The sequence below is a fragment of the Typopeltis vanoorti genome, chromosome 3 (genome assembly GCF_054136105.1).
Source record: "Typopeltis vanoorti isolate ZY-2024b chromosome 3, IOZ_Tvanoo_1.0, whole genome shotgun sequence".
Lineage (NCBI taxonomy): Eukaryota > Metazoa > Arthropoda > Arachnida > Uropygi > Thelyphonidae > Typopeltis > Typopeltis vanoorti.
Genome location: NC_143551.1, coordinates 37,930,997 through 37,947,187, shown reverse-complemented (window position 1 = coordinate 37,947,187; position 16,191 = coordinate 37,930,997). Strand labels below are relative to the sequence as shown.

The 16,191-nt window shown below is 35.9% G+C and overlaps 1 protein-coding gene across 1 annotated transcript in view; it reads left to right on the top strand.

Moving 5' to 3' along the window:
• Positions 1-13,862: 13,862 nt before the first annotated feature.
• LOC150108058 (cystathionine gamma-lyase-like) overlaps positions 13,863-16,191 on the top strand; it is a 131,903-nt gene continuing 129,574 nt past the window's right edge. The window contains exon 1 of the mRNA XM_090415554.1: positions 13,863-14,215. Coding sequence (XP_090271680.1) covers positions 13,958-14,215 — 258 coding nt within the window. The 5' untranslated portion in view covers positions 13,863-13,957. The remainder of the gene's footprint in view (positions 14,216-16,191) is intronic.

Genomic DNA, 16,191 nt, shown 5'->3' with positions numbered 1-16,191 from the left:
AGGCATAATTGCTACTTTTAAAAAATATTACGTTAAGCACACTTTTAAATTTATATTGGATAACTAGAAAATGAATCATTAACAGTAACTGACGTTTGGAAAAAAAATTCTATTTTGGACTGCTTAAATCATGTTGCATCTGCTATCGCTGAAATAAGACCACAAATTTTAAATGCTTGCTGGAAAGCAGCTTGGCCTGGATGTATTGCAAACTTCTATATTATCAGATGAAATCATTACTTTGGTACATGAAATTGGTGGAGAATGTTTGATACATTTAGCCAGAACGATGTAGACGAATTGCTTGTGGATAATGCCTTGAGTGACGATGATATTATTGTATATCGATTAACTTTAGATATCGTCGAAGATCCAGAAAACGATATTGAAGCGGAAGAAAAACCTGTCTCCCTCACTGCAAATAGAATTCGAGAAGGTCTTGAGCTGTGCAATAAATTGGAAAATCATTTTCTTGTTAATGACACAAATTCTGAACGAGCCTTTAAATTCCAACGTGAGCTGGAAAACTGTATGTCTGGATATCGGAAGCTGTATAAAAAATTAGTGAAATCATCATCGCAAAGGTTAATCACTGGTTACATTGTCAGAAGAAAAAAATCAGCACAGAACGAGGGTGATGCTAATTCTGTTTGTGAAGAACCACTGCCTTTACCATACAGATCTGATGCGCTGATTATCTCTTCTGGTGATGAAAGTGATTTTGCACCAGTTCGCAAACGTTGCCGAATATTGTCTAATAGCCATGATAATTCTGATGACAAAATGATAAAAAAAAATGTTACTTTTCAATAAAATTAAATGAATAAAGCTTTAAAACAAACTTAGGCATTCTTATATTCCTGAAATTTCATAAACTTTTTTATGCGATTTTAGGTTTATTTTAATTCATTGCTTCGGTTTTATGCGGTTTTAGAAATTTATGGAACGTATCCCTGATTTTGCAACGTAAGTTTAGGCCCTTTTTGTGCGATTTTTTATATGCGGTTTTCTGTGGAACGAATCTACTGCATAAATAGAGACCCAACTGTATATATATCTGTATCTTCATTATTATTATTCACCATACAGTATAGGCGTTAGCTGATTTATTTTTAGCTGACCATACAGTCAGTATGGTGTATTATTACTGACTGTCTTGTTACATAATTTGCAGTCTTTGATTATGATGATTCCTTGTGGATGAGTGAGGTGCATTAATCCCACCTACTTCGAAGCTTGGGTTAGCTTTTATGAAGAGAGAGTGGGATTTGCCTTCACAATTTATGTTAATATTACTGTTTATGGATGGGATGTAGGCATTTGGATGCTGGTGATTTGTGATGTATTTATTAGTGTTATTGGTATACTAATTTTTTTGTTATATTTTCCAGAGTTCGTGTTTTAATGTTCTGTAGTTATCTATATGTTTTAAATTTCTTGGTAGGTTGTTGAGTAGCGTGGGTATCTGATGTGATCTTACAAAAGAACCATATGAGTTGTTGAAGGGTGTAGGGATTAGAGAGTTGTTGTAGGTCGTGTTATACGATATGTGTCCCTGATGTTTCGATAGGTGGGTAGGTGATGTTGAAGTAATTCCTTATTAATGTTATGTAGTGTTTCAGATTTGTAATGCTCAGGATTCTGTGTATCGCCATGTGCTGGTTGGATATTGGGATACCGTGATATAAGAGTTTTTTTTTTTTTTTTTTTTATCTTAGAAGGAATAACGTCTTTTACTTGGATGAGTTTTGCTGCGATGATCCGGAGTTTGGTATGTAGGTATTCTATATGTTTTGTCCATTTAAGGTGGCAATCTATGTAAAGACCAAGGTATGTGTTACAGGTTTTGATTTCGGAACATTGGCAGGTTTCTTTGTTATTAATGCAGCGATATGTGTGACAGTGTATCGATAGTGGTGCAAAGCACATGATTCTTGGGTTGAGTATTATCAACAATGTGTTTTGGGTTGATTAGAATTGCGTTTTGGTAGAAGTATGTTGTGATTTCATTTCGGTTTTGTTGTGCTTTGGAGAGAGCTGTGTTGATGTCTGTGTGGATAGCTATAGTGCGGTGTTATCTGCGTACTGAAATAGTTGACTTCTTATGGCCAGGTTATGAATCGTTAATGTATATGTTGAACAGAGTGGGTGATAATATGGCGCCTTGAGGGACAACACCGTGTTTTATTTGTATACCCCAGCTGTAACATGTACCTATTTTTGTTACTTGTGTTCTGTTTGAGAGGTAGTTCCTGAACCATGTATGCAGTGTTCCTCTTACACCTATTGAGTATAGTTTGGTAAGTAGTATGTCATGTTCAAGTGTATTAAATGCTTTGGGTAAGTCAAGCAGTATAAGGACGGCGTACTTGTTTTTATCGAGAGATTTGTTTATTGTATTGGCGATATCTTCTAATAATGTGATGGTGCTTTTTGTTTTCTGAAAGACGTATTGGTTTTGTGAGATGATGTTGTACTTCTGTGAATAGTTCTGTAGTCTGGTGTGTGTTATTTTTTTCTAGAATTTTTGAAATGACCGGTAGGGTAGCTATTGGTCTGTAGTTCTGAGTATCGTTTCTTTTACCATGTTTGTAAATTGGAGTAATTATTGCAGTTTTAGTTGTCTGGAATAATGCTTGTGTCGAATATTATGTTCACGGGTCTCAAAAGTATTGGATTTATTTGTTCAAAGTTTGTTAAAAGGTCTGTGAGTCTTATTTTGTCTATTCCTCGAGTATTCTTTGGTTTTAGTTGTAAGAGTGCTTCTTTCAGTTCCTGCTTTGTTAGGGGAGGAAAATACATTGTTTGTTGTCGGCAGTTTTTTGTTGATCTTTGGTAGATTGTCTCTTTTAAGTTCTGTGGTATTGTTTGTGAAGGCATGGTTTAATGAGTCTGCTAGTTCCTCTTGGTTTGTGTCCTGACTGAAACTTTTTGCAATAAAATCTTGTGTTTTTAGCCCATGTTTGCTTCATGTTGTCGTTATATTCCATGCATTTTTGGAAGTAGTAGTATATTTTTGCCCTACGAATTTTTGTTGTTAGTTGATTTTTTGTGTTTTGTATAAGGTTTGTAAAAATGTGTTAATGGGTGACTTTTGTTTAGATTTTTTCCATAGTTTTTCTTTTACAGTAATACTATTTAGTATGTCGCCATTTATCCATGGATAAATGGAGTGTAGGCTTTTTGTGTGTTTTTGTGTAGGCTTTGTTGCTTTTTTGTATATTTCTGTGAAATTTAGTTGGAAATTCTCATATAATGTTACGGGATGATTTGTTTTAAGTAGGCAATTCCTGTCTGTTTTTTGTACATGGTTATCGACAATGCTCCTTAATATGATCGATTTTTGTGGGAGAGGGGGGTACGTAACATATTAAAACGAAGTTGAGACAAAGTAGTGATCGGCAAATTTGACGTTAATTACTGATAATGTATATGTATGGATGGGAACCAGTATGTTGAAATGATCAAGCCATGAGTGTGTTAGTGAATTACTGAGTATTTCTTCTCTTGTTGGGGAGTTAAGTAGGGTTTATGTTGTACTGACTTAGTATATCAAGGTATGTGTTAATGGTTGAAGAAGCGTGCTCAAGAATATTAATATCTCCTATTAGGATGAGCCTATGTTTTGTATATGGTTCGATGCCGCTTAACCATGCTTCTAACTCATGAAGAAAGCTGAGTGGATTATTATCTGAGGATCTGTATACTATGTTTATTGTGTATTTGATACTATGTTTGTGGTTATTTGATTTCCAAAATTATTGTTTCCGCATGTTCGAAATGAGTTTGTTTTTCAGTCACATTGTATTTTTCTTTGATAAATGCCACGATACCACATCCTCTTTTGTTTGGTCTACATAAGTTGTAGGTTGGTTAATTATTAATGTTGTATGCGTAAATTTCTGTGTCGTTTATTGCAACTTCGGTCAGTATTAGCGGATCTATGTTTGTCACGGTGTAGTTGATCAGTGTTATCAATGTAAGGCAGTGTTTTTTTAATACTTCTTACGTTTGTGTGTACGATAGTGAAGTCGGTATTGGTGGAAATGTTGTCTGACCATTTCTTCAAAGAGTCAAAGACCTTGAAGTTTATATTGTCTGACTGGATATGTTCGCCTATATTTGAGATCTCCATTATATAGTTTTTAAGTGATTTCTAATCTTGTTCTTAAGGATGTGAAGAGTTAGTGTTTTATATTGGTAGGCTGGAGGCTTGTGTAGCTCAGTGGAAGTGGCGCTTGCGGCTTTTGCGCTTGGCCGCTCGAAGTCAGACTTAAGTTCAAGTCTATTCTCCGACTGGAGGAATTCTTCTAAGCCTTTCTTCGACCGATTCCCAAGTTAGTCGATCTCTGGCATGGTCAAGCGGGTTTTTCCGCTAGGAAACTCGGTTTTGTTTATCCCGTAACTCAAGAAAATGGACCGTAGTACCCACATTATTTCAGACAGTAACACGTATTCTTAGGGTTAGGTACCAAGAGATGTCAGCACTTCTTTGCCAGCCTCTTCATCGGTGGCTGCTTTAATTAGTGATAGACATGGTCCAGCTATCTCTGATTGATTACCGGTATGAATGAACTGCTCACTCAGTCTCCAAAAGCAAGATAGGGTATAAATGCCTCGCCTACTCCCTATGAGGGAATAAAAGGCGTTAGCTGATTTTTTTTTACTGGTAGGCTATGTAGGTCGGATTCTCTTGCAATTATATAAACTCGAGTGTTTTTATTCTTTCTCATAAATATCTGCGAATCCTTAGTCCACAGGAACTTGTTGTTTTTCTCTGTTTTTGTCTTCCTTGCTTTGTATAAAAATTGTTAAAGTATGGAGTCCAGTGTTCCGTTACATAGATTGGTGTTGGGAGTTTCTTGTCAGTTAGAATCGATGTTGTTGGCCTTGTTTTCTTGTTTATTGCAAGAATGGAGCCTCTCAGACTTCTGCTGGTAAAACGAGCAATGATTGGTGGCGGTCTCTCTTTGTTTTTTGTGGGCCTCGGTTAATAGAGGCGATGTCTGTGGTTGTGACTTGAATGCCAATTTTTCTGCCCATCAGTTGCATTATGTCGCTTAAATGTTCTGTCTTTTCTTTTGTTATTCCCTCAATTTGAAGTTCTTTTTTTCTTTCTTTTTGTAGCACGTGCTCCATTTGACACTTGAGTGTGTTTACCTCTTTCCGCAATTCTTCATTTTCGCACTTGAGTGTTTCATGTGTTTCTATCGCTGGCGTTAATTTTGTCTTTATTTCTCGCACGGTTCCTAACATTTCTTCAGAGGTCACGTTATAGCAAGCATGGAGTATTCGCCACTGCCAAATTCCAGTTCGTAAATTGAGTTTGTATTTTGTGAATTCTCCTTTATGCATTTATTTTCGACGATAATAATAATAATAATAATAATAATAATAATAATAATAATAATAATAATATATGTAAGTGTTTATTATAAAATTTCAAATTATTTACAAGAAAAAGTATATACTATCATTCATCAACTATCCTTTCATGAAGAACTTTAATAACCGGCTCGCCCGACTTAAGAACATTAACAACCGGCTCGCTAAATTTGAAAAATTTTAACAACCTGCTCGTGCGAGCTGGTGTATGGAGTGCAACAAGATGTCTTCTATCTCCCTTATTATTATACTGGTGCTAGATTATGTAGTAGAACAGACAGCAATGAAATACGTGAAATTCCGGAATATCATGGTAAATAAATACTATGGGTGATCTAGACCATTGGTTCCTAACCAGTGGTACACATACCCCCGGGGATACGTCTGGGCCGTTCAGGGGTACACAAAAAATAATCATTAATAGCGGAAAAACAAGTAAAGTAAACATTTTACATTAAGATAGGCACAGAACAAAAGTGTCAGTATTTAAAAACAGCTATTTTAAAAACAAGGGGTGCAATTTATAGAAATGGGTTTAAAAGGGGTACACAAGTGGAGAAAGGTTAGGAATCACTGGACTATACTATACAGATGATGTGTGTCTAATTTCTCCTAACCACATTACAAGAAGAATAACTGAAAGTTGGTTTGAAATAAATACAAACGAAACGAAAAAAATGAAAATCGATGTGAACAAGGAGGCACCACGTACAATTGAAAATGGTAAAACTTAAATAGTTTCAAATTTTACACATTTCGGCATCTACGGATGGAGGGACAACTAGAGATATCGATATAAGGATTCAAAAGGCAAGAAATTCATATGCTAAACTCAGGGGGCGGGGTGGCACTTTCCCGTCTCCTCTGCACTAAGCCGCACGGACTTGAGGTGAACTCTAGTCGCTGATTGGAGGAACTTATCTTAAGCCTTTCTTCGACCAGTTCCCGCATTAGTCGATGCCTGTCACGGGTAAGCGAAAACTCGGGTTTTTCGTTCCCTAAACGGAAGACAATAAATCTTAGATCCAACATTATTTCAGACAAAAACATATCCTGTTTCGGTTAGGAACCAAGAGATGGCAGCACTTGTTTCCCGTCTCCTCATCGGCTATGGATTTTAATTGTGATAGTCTTGGGCCAGCTATTTTTGATTGGTTACAATTGGAGATTGAACTGTCCACTCAGCTTTCAAAAGCCTGATAGGATTGAATGGTCGCGCTGACTCCTTATAAGGGAATAAAAGGCCTTAGCAGATTTTTTAATTTATTTTTCCCAAAAGAAAAATATTTAATGCATTCATTAAGCCAGTTATATTATATGGATGTGAAACATTACCAGTTTTAAAGGAAAAAAAAAAGCAAAGCATAAGGCATCATAAATCGATGTCTAAAGAACATACTTAGAATTTGGTGGGAAAATTATTACTAATTATGACCTCTGGAAAAGAACAAAGCAAAGAAAATTAAACCTTGAAATCAGAAAACAAATTTTACATATCTTGGACATATAGTTAGGAAAGATCATGAAGAAATCTATCATGCAGTCATGAAATGGTAAGAAACTGCCTGACTGTCCTACAAATGCATGGAAGAGATCGACTTTAATGGAATGTGAGAAGAGTTTTGCTGAACTAAAACAAATAGCAAGGATAAGGATTCGTTGGAAAACATTTACAGACTGCCGATGTTCCTGAAGGAATGCAAAGCACACTTCCTTTCAGAAGTGTATAGAGAATATTTTTCTGCATTATTGGAAGGGTCACTACCCAAGCCGGTTTCGACCTTTAGTGCTCGAAATTAGTGGGGGTCAGACCCAGAAGAGATATCAAGATTGAATTAAAACAGAAATCTCTGATCCAATAGAGAAATTAATGGACCAATGCAAAAACAATCTACTGAGAAAGTATTGCCAGAAAGTATTGTTTTCATTTGAAGAAATATATTTAAAGGTTTTAAGGCTGTGGTATACCATATTGCATTTAAACCATAAATCAAGCAATCAGTAATCCACCTGGATTCCGCCATAACTCAGGTAATTTGAAATCTTCAAAAAAAAAAAAATTATATTCTTGTTGTAATCCTTCATCCAAGTGTAAGCAAAGAAATATTATGCTTAAGATAATTTCATGATTCAGTTACTTTTATATAGAAGCAGGAAGTCCAATGTAGAAATAAAGACCGAACAAACAAACAAACAAAAAAAAAAAAGAAAAACAAGTTAAAGAGGAAATTATTTATGGAGACTCAATGATCAGGGGAGTACTTAATGAAAAGGTGACAAAATCGTGTTTCCCCTGGTGCAGAAATTTATGATATTAGCTATGTCATCTGGATGCAAAAAGATAAGCCAAAGGAAATGATTGCCTGGGTGAGAAGATGAAGATTATAAGTTTCCTACCATGCTATGAAAGAGGAAAACTGAGGAGGAGGCATTGTAAATAATGAGTCTATACATAGGTTGTACAGAAAGAATGATGTAGAATTTGTGGATCTGTGGTCAGTGTTTGATGGAAAGGGATTTGTACAATGCTGATGAACTGCATCTAAATAATTTTGGTGTTAGGTATCTAGTGAGCTTTGTTCACCGAGCTTACAGAAGCGCAAATTCAGGAAAACGTAAACAATTAGGTGGTAGCAGGTGAGTTTGTGTGAAGGCACCCTTGAAGTGAGTGAGTGTGAGAAAGAAAAAGTGCAGAATCTAGTCTCTCAGGCAAATATCTGAATAGCGTAGTCAATTTAGAAAGTAAAGATGGGTGGCACCTAAAGGGATGCTTCAGTTTCTATATACAATGTCAGAAGTATCAGGAACAAGAGGGAGAAGTTTTGATATTGGTTAGTGCACTCCATAAAAGTTATAAGCATTAGTGAGACTTGGCTAACAGGAGATGATGTAGTTACAGGGATATAATGTGAAGGGTTTAGTATTATCAGGGAAGATAGAGAAGATGCTGGATAGATTTTATCCAAAACTTGGGTGGACACGTCTGGGAGTCCAACCAGAACACCTGAGGTTAGTGGTGGATGATTCTGACAATTGTAAGTCCCTCTAGCAGCTGCTGCCGCCACAATTCAATCAGGAAAGTTGGGCCTTGATGATTGATGGATGGATAGAGAAGATGGGAATGGGGGGGGGGGGGTTCCTGCAGATGCATTGCAACCAAAAAGAATAGGAAACAGGCGGATTGGTGGCTGTTCATTTGAAGCAGTTTGGTGTGTGATTAAAGCCAGTAAGCCAAAATATGCAGTTGGCCAGGGATTTCCACCTCGAGTAATTACTTCAGGCAGCATATGGTGGAGGGGACGAGGAATGTGTGAGAGTATTCAATATGGTCATAGGATCAGAAGAGCTATTCATTTCCGATGTGATCGCATTGTCCCCGATTGGTGAAAGTGACCATACGGTATGTACAATCTAGGGAGATCGTACAACATGAGGAATGTTGTGTCGAGAAGGAGAGTTTGTGGATTTACAAGGCAGTTGATTATGAACAAGGATTGGAAAAATCTTAAATTTGTGCATTGGCATAAAACACTTCAGGGTAAGGATGCTAGTAGTGCATTGGATATAGTTAAGGATCATCTAGAAGAAGCAATATTAAATTTTATACTTAAGCTCATGGTTAATGATATTAATCATGAGCAATAGATGACGAAAATGCTGTAGAGGAGATATAAAGAAAAAGGTGACCAACAAACTTATGAGCAGTAGAAAGCTCAGGCAAGAAATGTGAGCAGCATGTCAAGGCAAAATGACATTACGAAAAGAATATAGCTGTGGAGGGAAACGAAATTCAAAAGAGTTCTTTCGTTATGTGGCAAGTATGAGGAAGAATGACTATGGAAGATTAACCTTAATGAGCGATGATGGTCACGAAGTGACAGAAGCAGATGAAGAAGCAGAGAATAGTCGAGGTCATGAATGACCAGTTTACAAAGGTATATCATCTTAGTGAGGTTACTGCTTTAACATATGTGATAGATACTAATGTGGGAACAGAGGTAGACGAATTGGAGGTTCTTAGGATGTTGCAAAATCTTAATGTAAATAAACTGCGGGATTAGATGGGATATCGGCTCGGGGTTTGCGAGAATGTGCAAGGGAACTGACAATGAGTCTGGTAGAGTCATTGTCAGTTCCCATAGAGTAATATCTCAGCTCTGGTAGAGTTCCAAGGGAATGAAAAAGAGCGTAAAATAATTCCCTTGCATGAGAGAGGTTCTAAAACTGCAGTATAAAATTATAGACCAATCAATATCTCACGTTTGTGTAAGTTTTACTTTCAGCTCTGGAAAAACTGGTCAAAAAGAGTGTTCAAGAATGGGCAGATAAAAATATGACACTGCATAAGGGACAACATAGATTTGTGAAGTGTCGGTCATGCCTTAGTAATTTACTAACGTCTTATAGTTGAGTTACAGCAGAGTTGGATAAAGGAAATGGCATGGTGATTCTGCTGGATTTTGCAAAGGCATTTGAAAGAATACTACATGGAACTCTGTTACACAAATTACAGCAAATGGGGAGGGATGTGACACTGGTTAAGTGTCTAAGAGGGTCGCTGCTGGACAGATATCAAAGAGTGGTATACGGAGGGGCAGAATCGAAGCGAAAACAGGTGGATAGTGCTGTGCCACAAGGTTCAGTGCTGGGACCATTTCTGTTTAAGTTGTACATAAATGATATAGGAAATAACTCAAAAAGAAATATTCAGGTTGCTGATGATGCGAAATTAGGCAGAGTAATAGTTAATCAAAGCAATGTGGAGGGCTTACAGGATCATTTAAATAGGCTGTTAGTATGAGAAAAATATAATGGGTGTCAGTTTAATGTCGAGAAATGTAAAATTATGCATTTTAGGATAAACAAATTACAAGTTGTGTATCATATCGATGCCAATGTTCCACGAAATAGAGGAAGATAGAGATTGAGGGGTGTTGGTAGACAGAGAAAAAGATGCAGTTTAGAGGACATATTATTAATCCAACCCATAACATTTCTTGGCTATTGAAGAACACACTAAGAAGTAGAGATAAGGAATTTGTTATTCCTCTTTATAAGACCTTGATACGTCCACATCTGGATTACTTTGCTAAAGTCTCGTCTCCTGGGTTTCTTGTGGATGTGGAAGCAATGGATAAGATTCAGAGATAAGTGAACAGATGGTGAGTGGTCTGTGGAATGTTCCCTATGAAGATTCATGGAGAGTGTGTGAATTGCAGTAGTTGATTTATTGGAGAAATAGAGGGGATATGATAGAAACATTTAAGTAGATTAAGGGGTTTTATAGGATTGATACAGGGGAAATGTTTCAGTACCTGGCTGATGGGTCCAGAACAAGGGGTCATACCTGGAAGTTGGGAAATAAAGGTGTGGTTAGCAGGTGTACGAGGACTAGAATTTTTGCTTCGATAGTTGTGAATGAGTGTAATGGGTTGCCAGAGTCAGTTGTGAGTTGTTTGTCTGTTAATAGGTTGAAGGAGAGATATGATAGATTGTGTGGATATTTGGATCTCCTGCGATGAGTCTGTGGACTCCATGGAGGCGCCCGTGCAATAATAATAATAATAATAATAATAATAATAATCTTATTATTATTATTTTTAAGGCATTACAGGCAAACACTAGTGACTTCACATCACTAGTGTTTGCCTGTGGTCTTGATTTTGGAGATAGCAGACATCTTGAAAATCCAGTTGAGAAGGGGTATTGGTGAAAGTAAAAGGCAGTATCGGCTTTGGTTTCATAGAATGTTTAGGGGAACTGGCATTGCCTTTGATTAGTCTGTTAATTTAAGTGTCAAGAGAGTGGAAAGAGGGCAAACTAATTCCTTTGCATAAAGAGGGATCTAAGTCTGTGGTAGTAAATAATAGACTAATCAGTATCTCTGGAGTTGTCATAAAAGTACTGGAAAAGTTGGTCAAAAAGAGAAATTAAGAATTGGTGGATAACAACATGGTACTCTATGAGAGGCAGCACGGTTTAATGAAGGTCGATTATGCCATAGTAATCTACTAACTCTATAATAGAATGACAGCTGAGTTGGATAAAGGGAATGGCTATATTGTGATACTGCTGGATTTTGCAAAGGTGGTTTACAGGATACTCATGCAAACTGCAGCAAATCGGGAAAGATAGGAAACTGCAGTGGATAAAAGGATGGATGATAGACAGAGGATTTACATAAAGGAAATATTTCAGCACTTGACAAGAAGGAGCAGAAGGTGAAATCAACCCAAGGATCTTGGATAAGAGTGTGGTTAGCAAGTGCATGATGACTTGATTTTTCTCTTGGAGAGTGGTGAATGAATGGAATGGTTGCCGGAGTCAGTTATAAGTGCTTTAACTATTAATGGTTGCACAGAGAGGTATGATAGATAGTGTTCATAATTTCGTTCTCCCACAATGTCTTAGGACTCTAAAATTTCAGGAAAAACGAAATTGTTTGGGTTTCATAGGAAGTAGGGTTGTAAAGCTGAAACTTAATGATACTCATGGATGTACACCCCAGAAGTGGAACCAGCAGCTAATTTACGTCGTCATGTGTGTTTGAAGCAAGTATTAATTAAATGCATATTTGCACTATATTATGACCAGGGTTACTTTACTTGCCCAGTTGTAAAGAGAAGACCGACGATATTTTGTGCACGCATACATGTATTCATGTGGGTGCGATTTCATGTCATCTGTAAGAGGGCTATGGTCGATTTTATTGAGCTGACGAATAAAGTCATCATTTCTTCTGTGTGAAAAAAGGCGGCTTGCCTGCTCAAGAGAGCTATATATATATATATATATATGCAAAGTCCTGCAATCAATGACTAGAATTCAACCTATAATTTTCTTTCTTCTGTTATTCTAGTGCCCTGAACATTATAATAAATAAGTTAGAGGTTATTGAGATATTAATGTGCAAATATGGCAGAATTCTTTAAAAAATCAGCTAATGCCTTTACCCTTCTAGGGAGTAGGCGAGGCCTTTTAGAAATAAAAAAAAAATAGTGCTCGTTTTTCATTACTCAAAATTATTGGCAAGCCTGTTATATCTATTTGTTTAGAATCCAAACGGCAGTAAAATACGAGAGAGAGAGAGAGAGAGAGACGTTATGTTCTTGCAAGAGGTAGCAAAGTTTCCTCATTGTGTAAAGTTAAGCATTCATGAACATTCAAGAATGGAAGGGTCACCACAAAGCTTGAGGTTAGGATGTTGGTACAACATCGTTTAAGTGAACGGAGACCGGTTTGAGGGAGGGAAGGTTGTTCAAGAGTAAGACTCGAAAAAATATCGATAACATTTCGTAGCTGAATATCGGCCACTTAAAAAAGGAATGTTATTATTATTATTATGTTACACCTCCAGGGAGTCCAAAGACTCATCGAGGGAGAGTGTGCCAACAGCTTCGAACGATTGATCCCTTCCAACTACTAACCGCGCTCAAACTTGCTTAACTTTTTGCGTGAGCCGTTAGTAGCAGAGGCTCTACCAATCGACCAACCTTTGCTAAAGAACGAACCTGAAAAATGGGACAGACCCGAGAATTGTATACATGGAGAACGCTATTTCAATAACAATCAACCACCCAACCAACAGCGAGAGAAATGCCAGTCGGTAAATACTTCAGCCTGAATCGGATAAATAATGATAAAAAAAAAAATCGACGTTTTCAGCTTAAAACCAAAAATTACTTCAAGCCGCAAGCCTTATTAGTGAAATACTGAAGTAAATTATATAAATTACCCAAATTAAATTTTAAAAAAGTTTTTTTTTTCGATTGCCTCCTGTAATCTTTCAAATCTTCCTAATATTTCGAACCTCTCTGTCCTCTACAATAAACAGTCTGAGCTCTCCATATGTGCATGTTATAATTATTTATTCATCCAAAGTAATTCTTCCTGAATTGTTTTTTCGGTTATTTTTATATCTGCAAATTCTTCATATATTGGAATCAAAATGGGAAAATTACTAGAATCTGTAACATGACATCATATTAATATTAATAATAATAATATATGAATTTATAACGAATACAGTGTTTCATAAATATGACTTTACAAATGTCCTTGAAAATACTTTGCAAAACGATAATTAATGTCAACCAAACAGGTGTCAATCTTATCATTCCTTTATTTTTTATGTAAACTCTATTATGATACCAAATCGAACTCGAATATATGTTCTGTGTAATTATTTTCGCTTCAGTAATAATATTTGATATCATAAATATTTAATAGTGTTTTAGTACGAAAAATGAAGTCCATTGATGAAACAATAGTATTGACATCATTAATTAATGATGTCAATATCATAGTTTCATATAAGATAATTTTTTTTCATATTAAACTTATGAAAAAAAATTATCTCATGTATTTCAAGCAATATTGATTATCCAAACTGCTACACGTGTTTATCTAATGCAAACAGAACAGGTGCTAGGTATCGGCAGCAGGATAAATATTTAGCCGGTATGATCTTACATCCTTTTTGATGTCTACGTGGTACGTGCAGGTGGTTGTTGCTGTACGTTCTTATATATAAACTTAATATTTTGTTGTTGTCCTGCATTTTTCTATTGAAATGGCAGATATTAATAATGTTAGGGAAACAGTTGTTAATTTTAGCCCTAGTAACACGAAAGAACATAAAATAATAAATGAAATTGCTGATGGCGATTTCGATGCACGACACAAAAACAAAAAAGTGAAACAAGACGTGCATTTTGAAACCAAATCCATACACGAAGGTCAAGCACCATCGCAGTGGACGCATAGAGCAGTTATACCTCCAATATCTCTGTCAACGACATTTCAGCAGTTTGCACCAGCACAGCATGCGGTAAGTAATATACACTAGAGCAGCATTTATCCGTTTTTTTTTTTTCCTTGAGTTATCGTCATGCCATATCTATTTAAAAAACAACTTTCGACGATGTAAAGAACGTTCATTCTGCGAAGTGATAAATCTTGTCAGTCGACATAACAATTAACAAAACGTTTTCTAGCTTTTGCTGTGAACAAACTAGTGTTACGCCTGTGATGAAATAAAATATGCTCTGGATATTACATAACGAAACGGTATAACTTTTAGATTTTGTATCATGACAGCCGTGTTTCGTAAGCTAGTGCCTCTGCATTTTGTTTATAAGTTACTATTAAATTTTACACTTCTGTGCATTCAAGAAGGTCAAGGAGCCCTTTTAACTGCCTCTTGAATTGTTGTATTGGAAAAGCGAACACGGATTAAAAAAAAAAAAAATTAAATTCTGTGTTGTTTTTTTAATTCTGTGTTTGGACGCTCTTTCAACAACAGCATCGCAGTGAGTGAGTGCTTTCAGATATTTAACTAAATCAGAAATAACTATGATATCATTGAATAATTAGATGTTTATAGAGAAAATATTTACCAATATATTATTATTTCACTGCCATCCACATGGAGTACATGACTCATCCTGGAAGGTCCACTTGACTCATTGCTTAATGTACATGATTTAATTATTATCTGGTATCTCCATCAACTATGATAGTGGTTGCAAATGTTCATATTTATGGGCACATGCTTTATCAGATGTAAGACAAAATCCTCACAATGTATTCAAAGTAGTAATTCCTTTTTAAAAAAAATCAGCAGTGATGTTGGAGCAATAAAAGAGGCAAAACTTGTAATATTTTTAAATATGTTAATAATAACCTAAATGGAAAAAAAATGGATAGATGTATGTTTAAAATACCTAGTATAATATGGGAACACCTTTGTTATAGGGGTTACATTTACATTATGGTTTCAGGGATCACATAAAGGTCAAAGCTAGATTACTAGGAAGATACCCCCACAACATTTAAGGAATGAGAAGAAATTTCTAGGGCTTCTAATGTTCAATCCTCATCATCATTTAGTACTCCCTGTTAGTAGACATCCACTGGATACCAAATGAATGAGGATAGGATGGAAGTTTGGGACTTAGTCAAGCAAATTATATTCTGTATTGGCTTAAACCAGCCAGTATGAAACCAGAAACAAACAATGGTGAAATTTCATGCTGATTGTAGCATAGCCCAGTAAAAAAACAAGATCCCTGGTGTTTTGTCAAGAACTAGCACAAACCCAAAATAATAAATGAAATTGTTGATTGCAAACAGTGAAATGTCATCAGAATTGAAAACAGGTACCATCATCAAGAAGCATCAATGGAAAAGAAGTCAAATTGGCAGAAGAACTAGAGAAGTATCATGTGGATGTAATTGGTGTTATTGAGATGAAGAAGACTAAAAGAGGCACGATTCTACTAAACAATATACATGAAATATTACATTCGCTAGCTTTCAGCACCAAACATGAAGTAAACTTTTTGATCAGCAGGCACTTTTTAGTAGAGTAATGAGGACAAATTTCAAAATGGAGACTAGAACAGTAAAACTTATTTGTATCTATGGCCCTACAGAAGATTCTCCTAAGAAGTGGAGGAATTTTATTAATCATTAGAGAAGCAACTGACATAAAGAATACTGAAAAACTGGTCCTTATTGGAGATCTGAACAGTAGGGCAGGAAATGAATCCAGTGCATGTATAAATGCCTTTGACAAATGTTGATAAAAGGGCAAAGTTAATACCAATAATTAGTGCCTTCTGAATTTAGCTTTGTCCTGTTCAGGACATGATCACTAATACCATGTTTCAAAATAAAATGATGTCTTCTCTCCATGATAATTTGTGCACAAAAAAAAATAAAATAAAATAAAAAATATTGACTGCATTATTGATTAGAGATATTTTCACACTGAATCAGATACAAGAGTATACAGATTTGAAA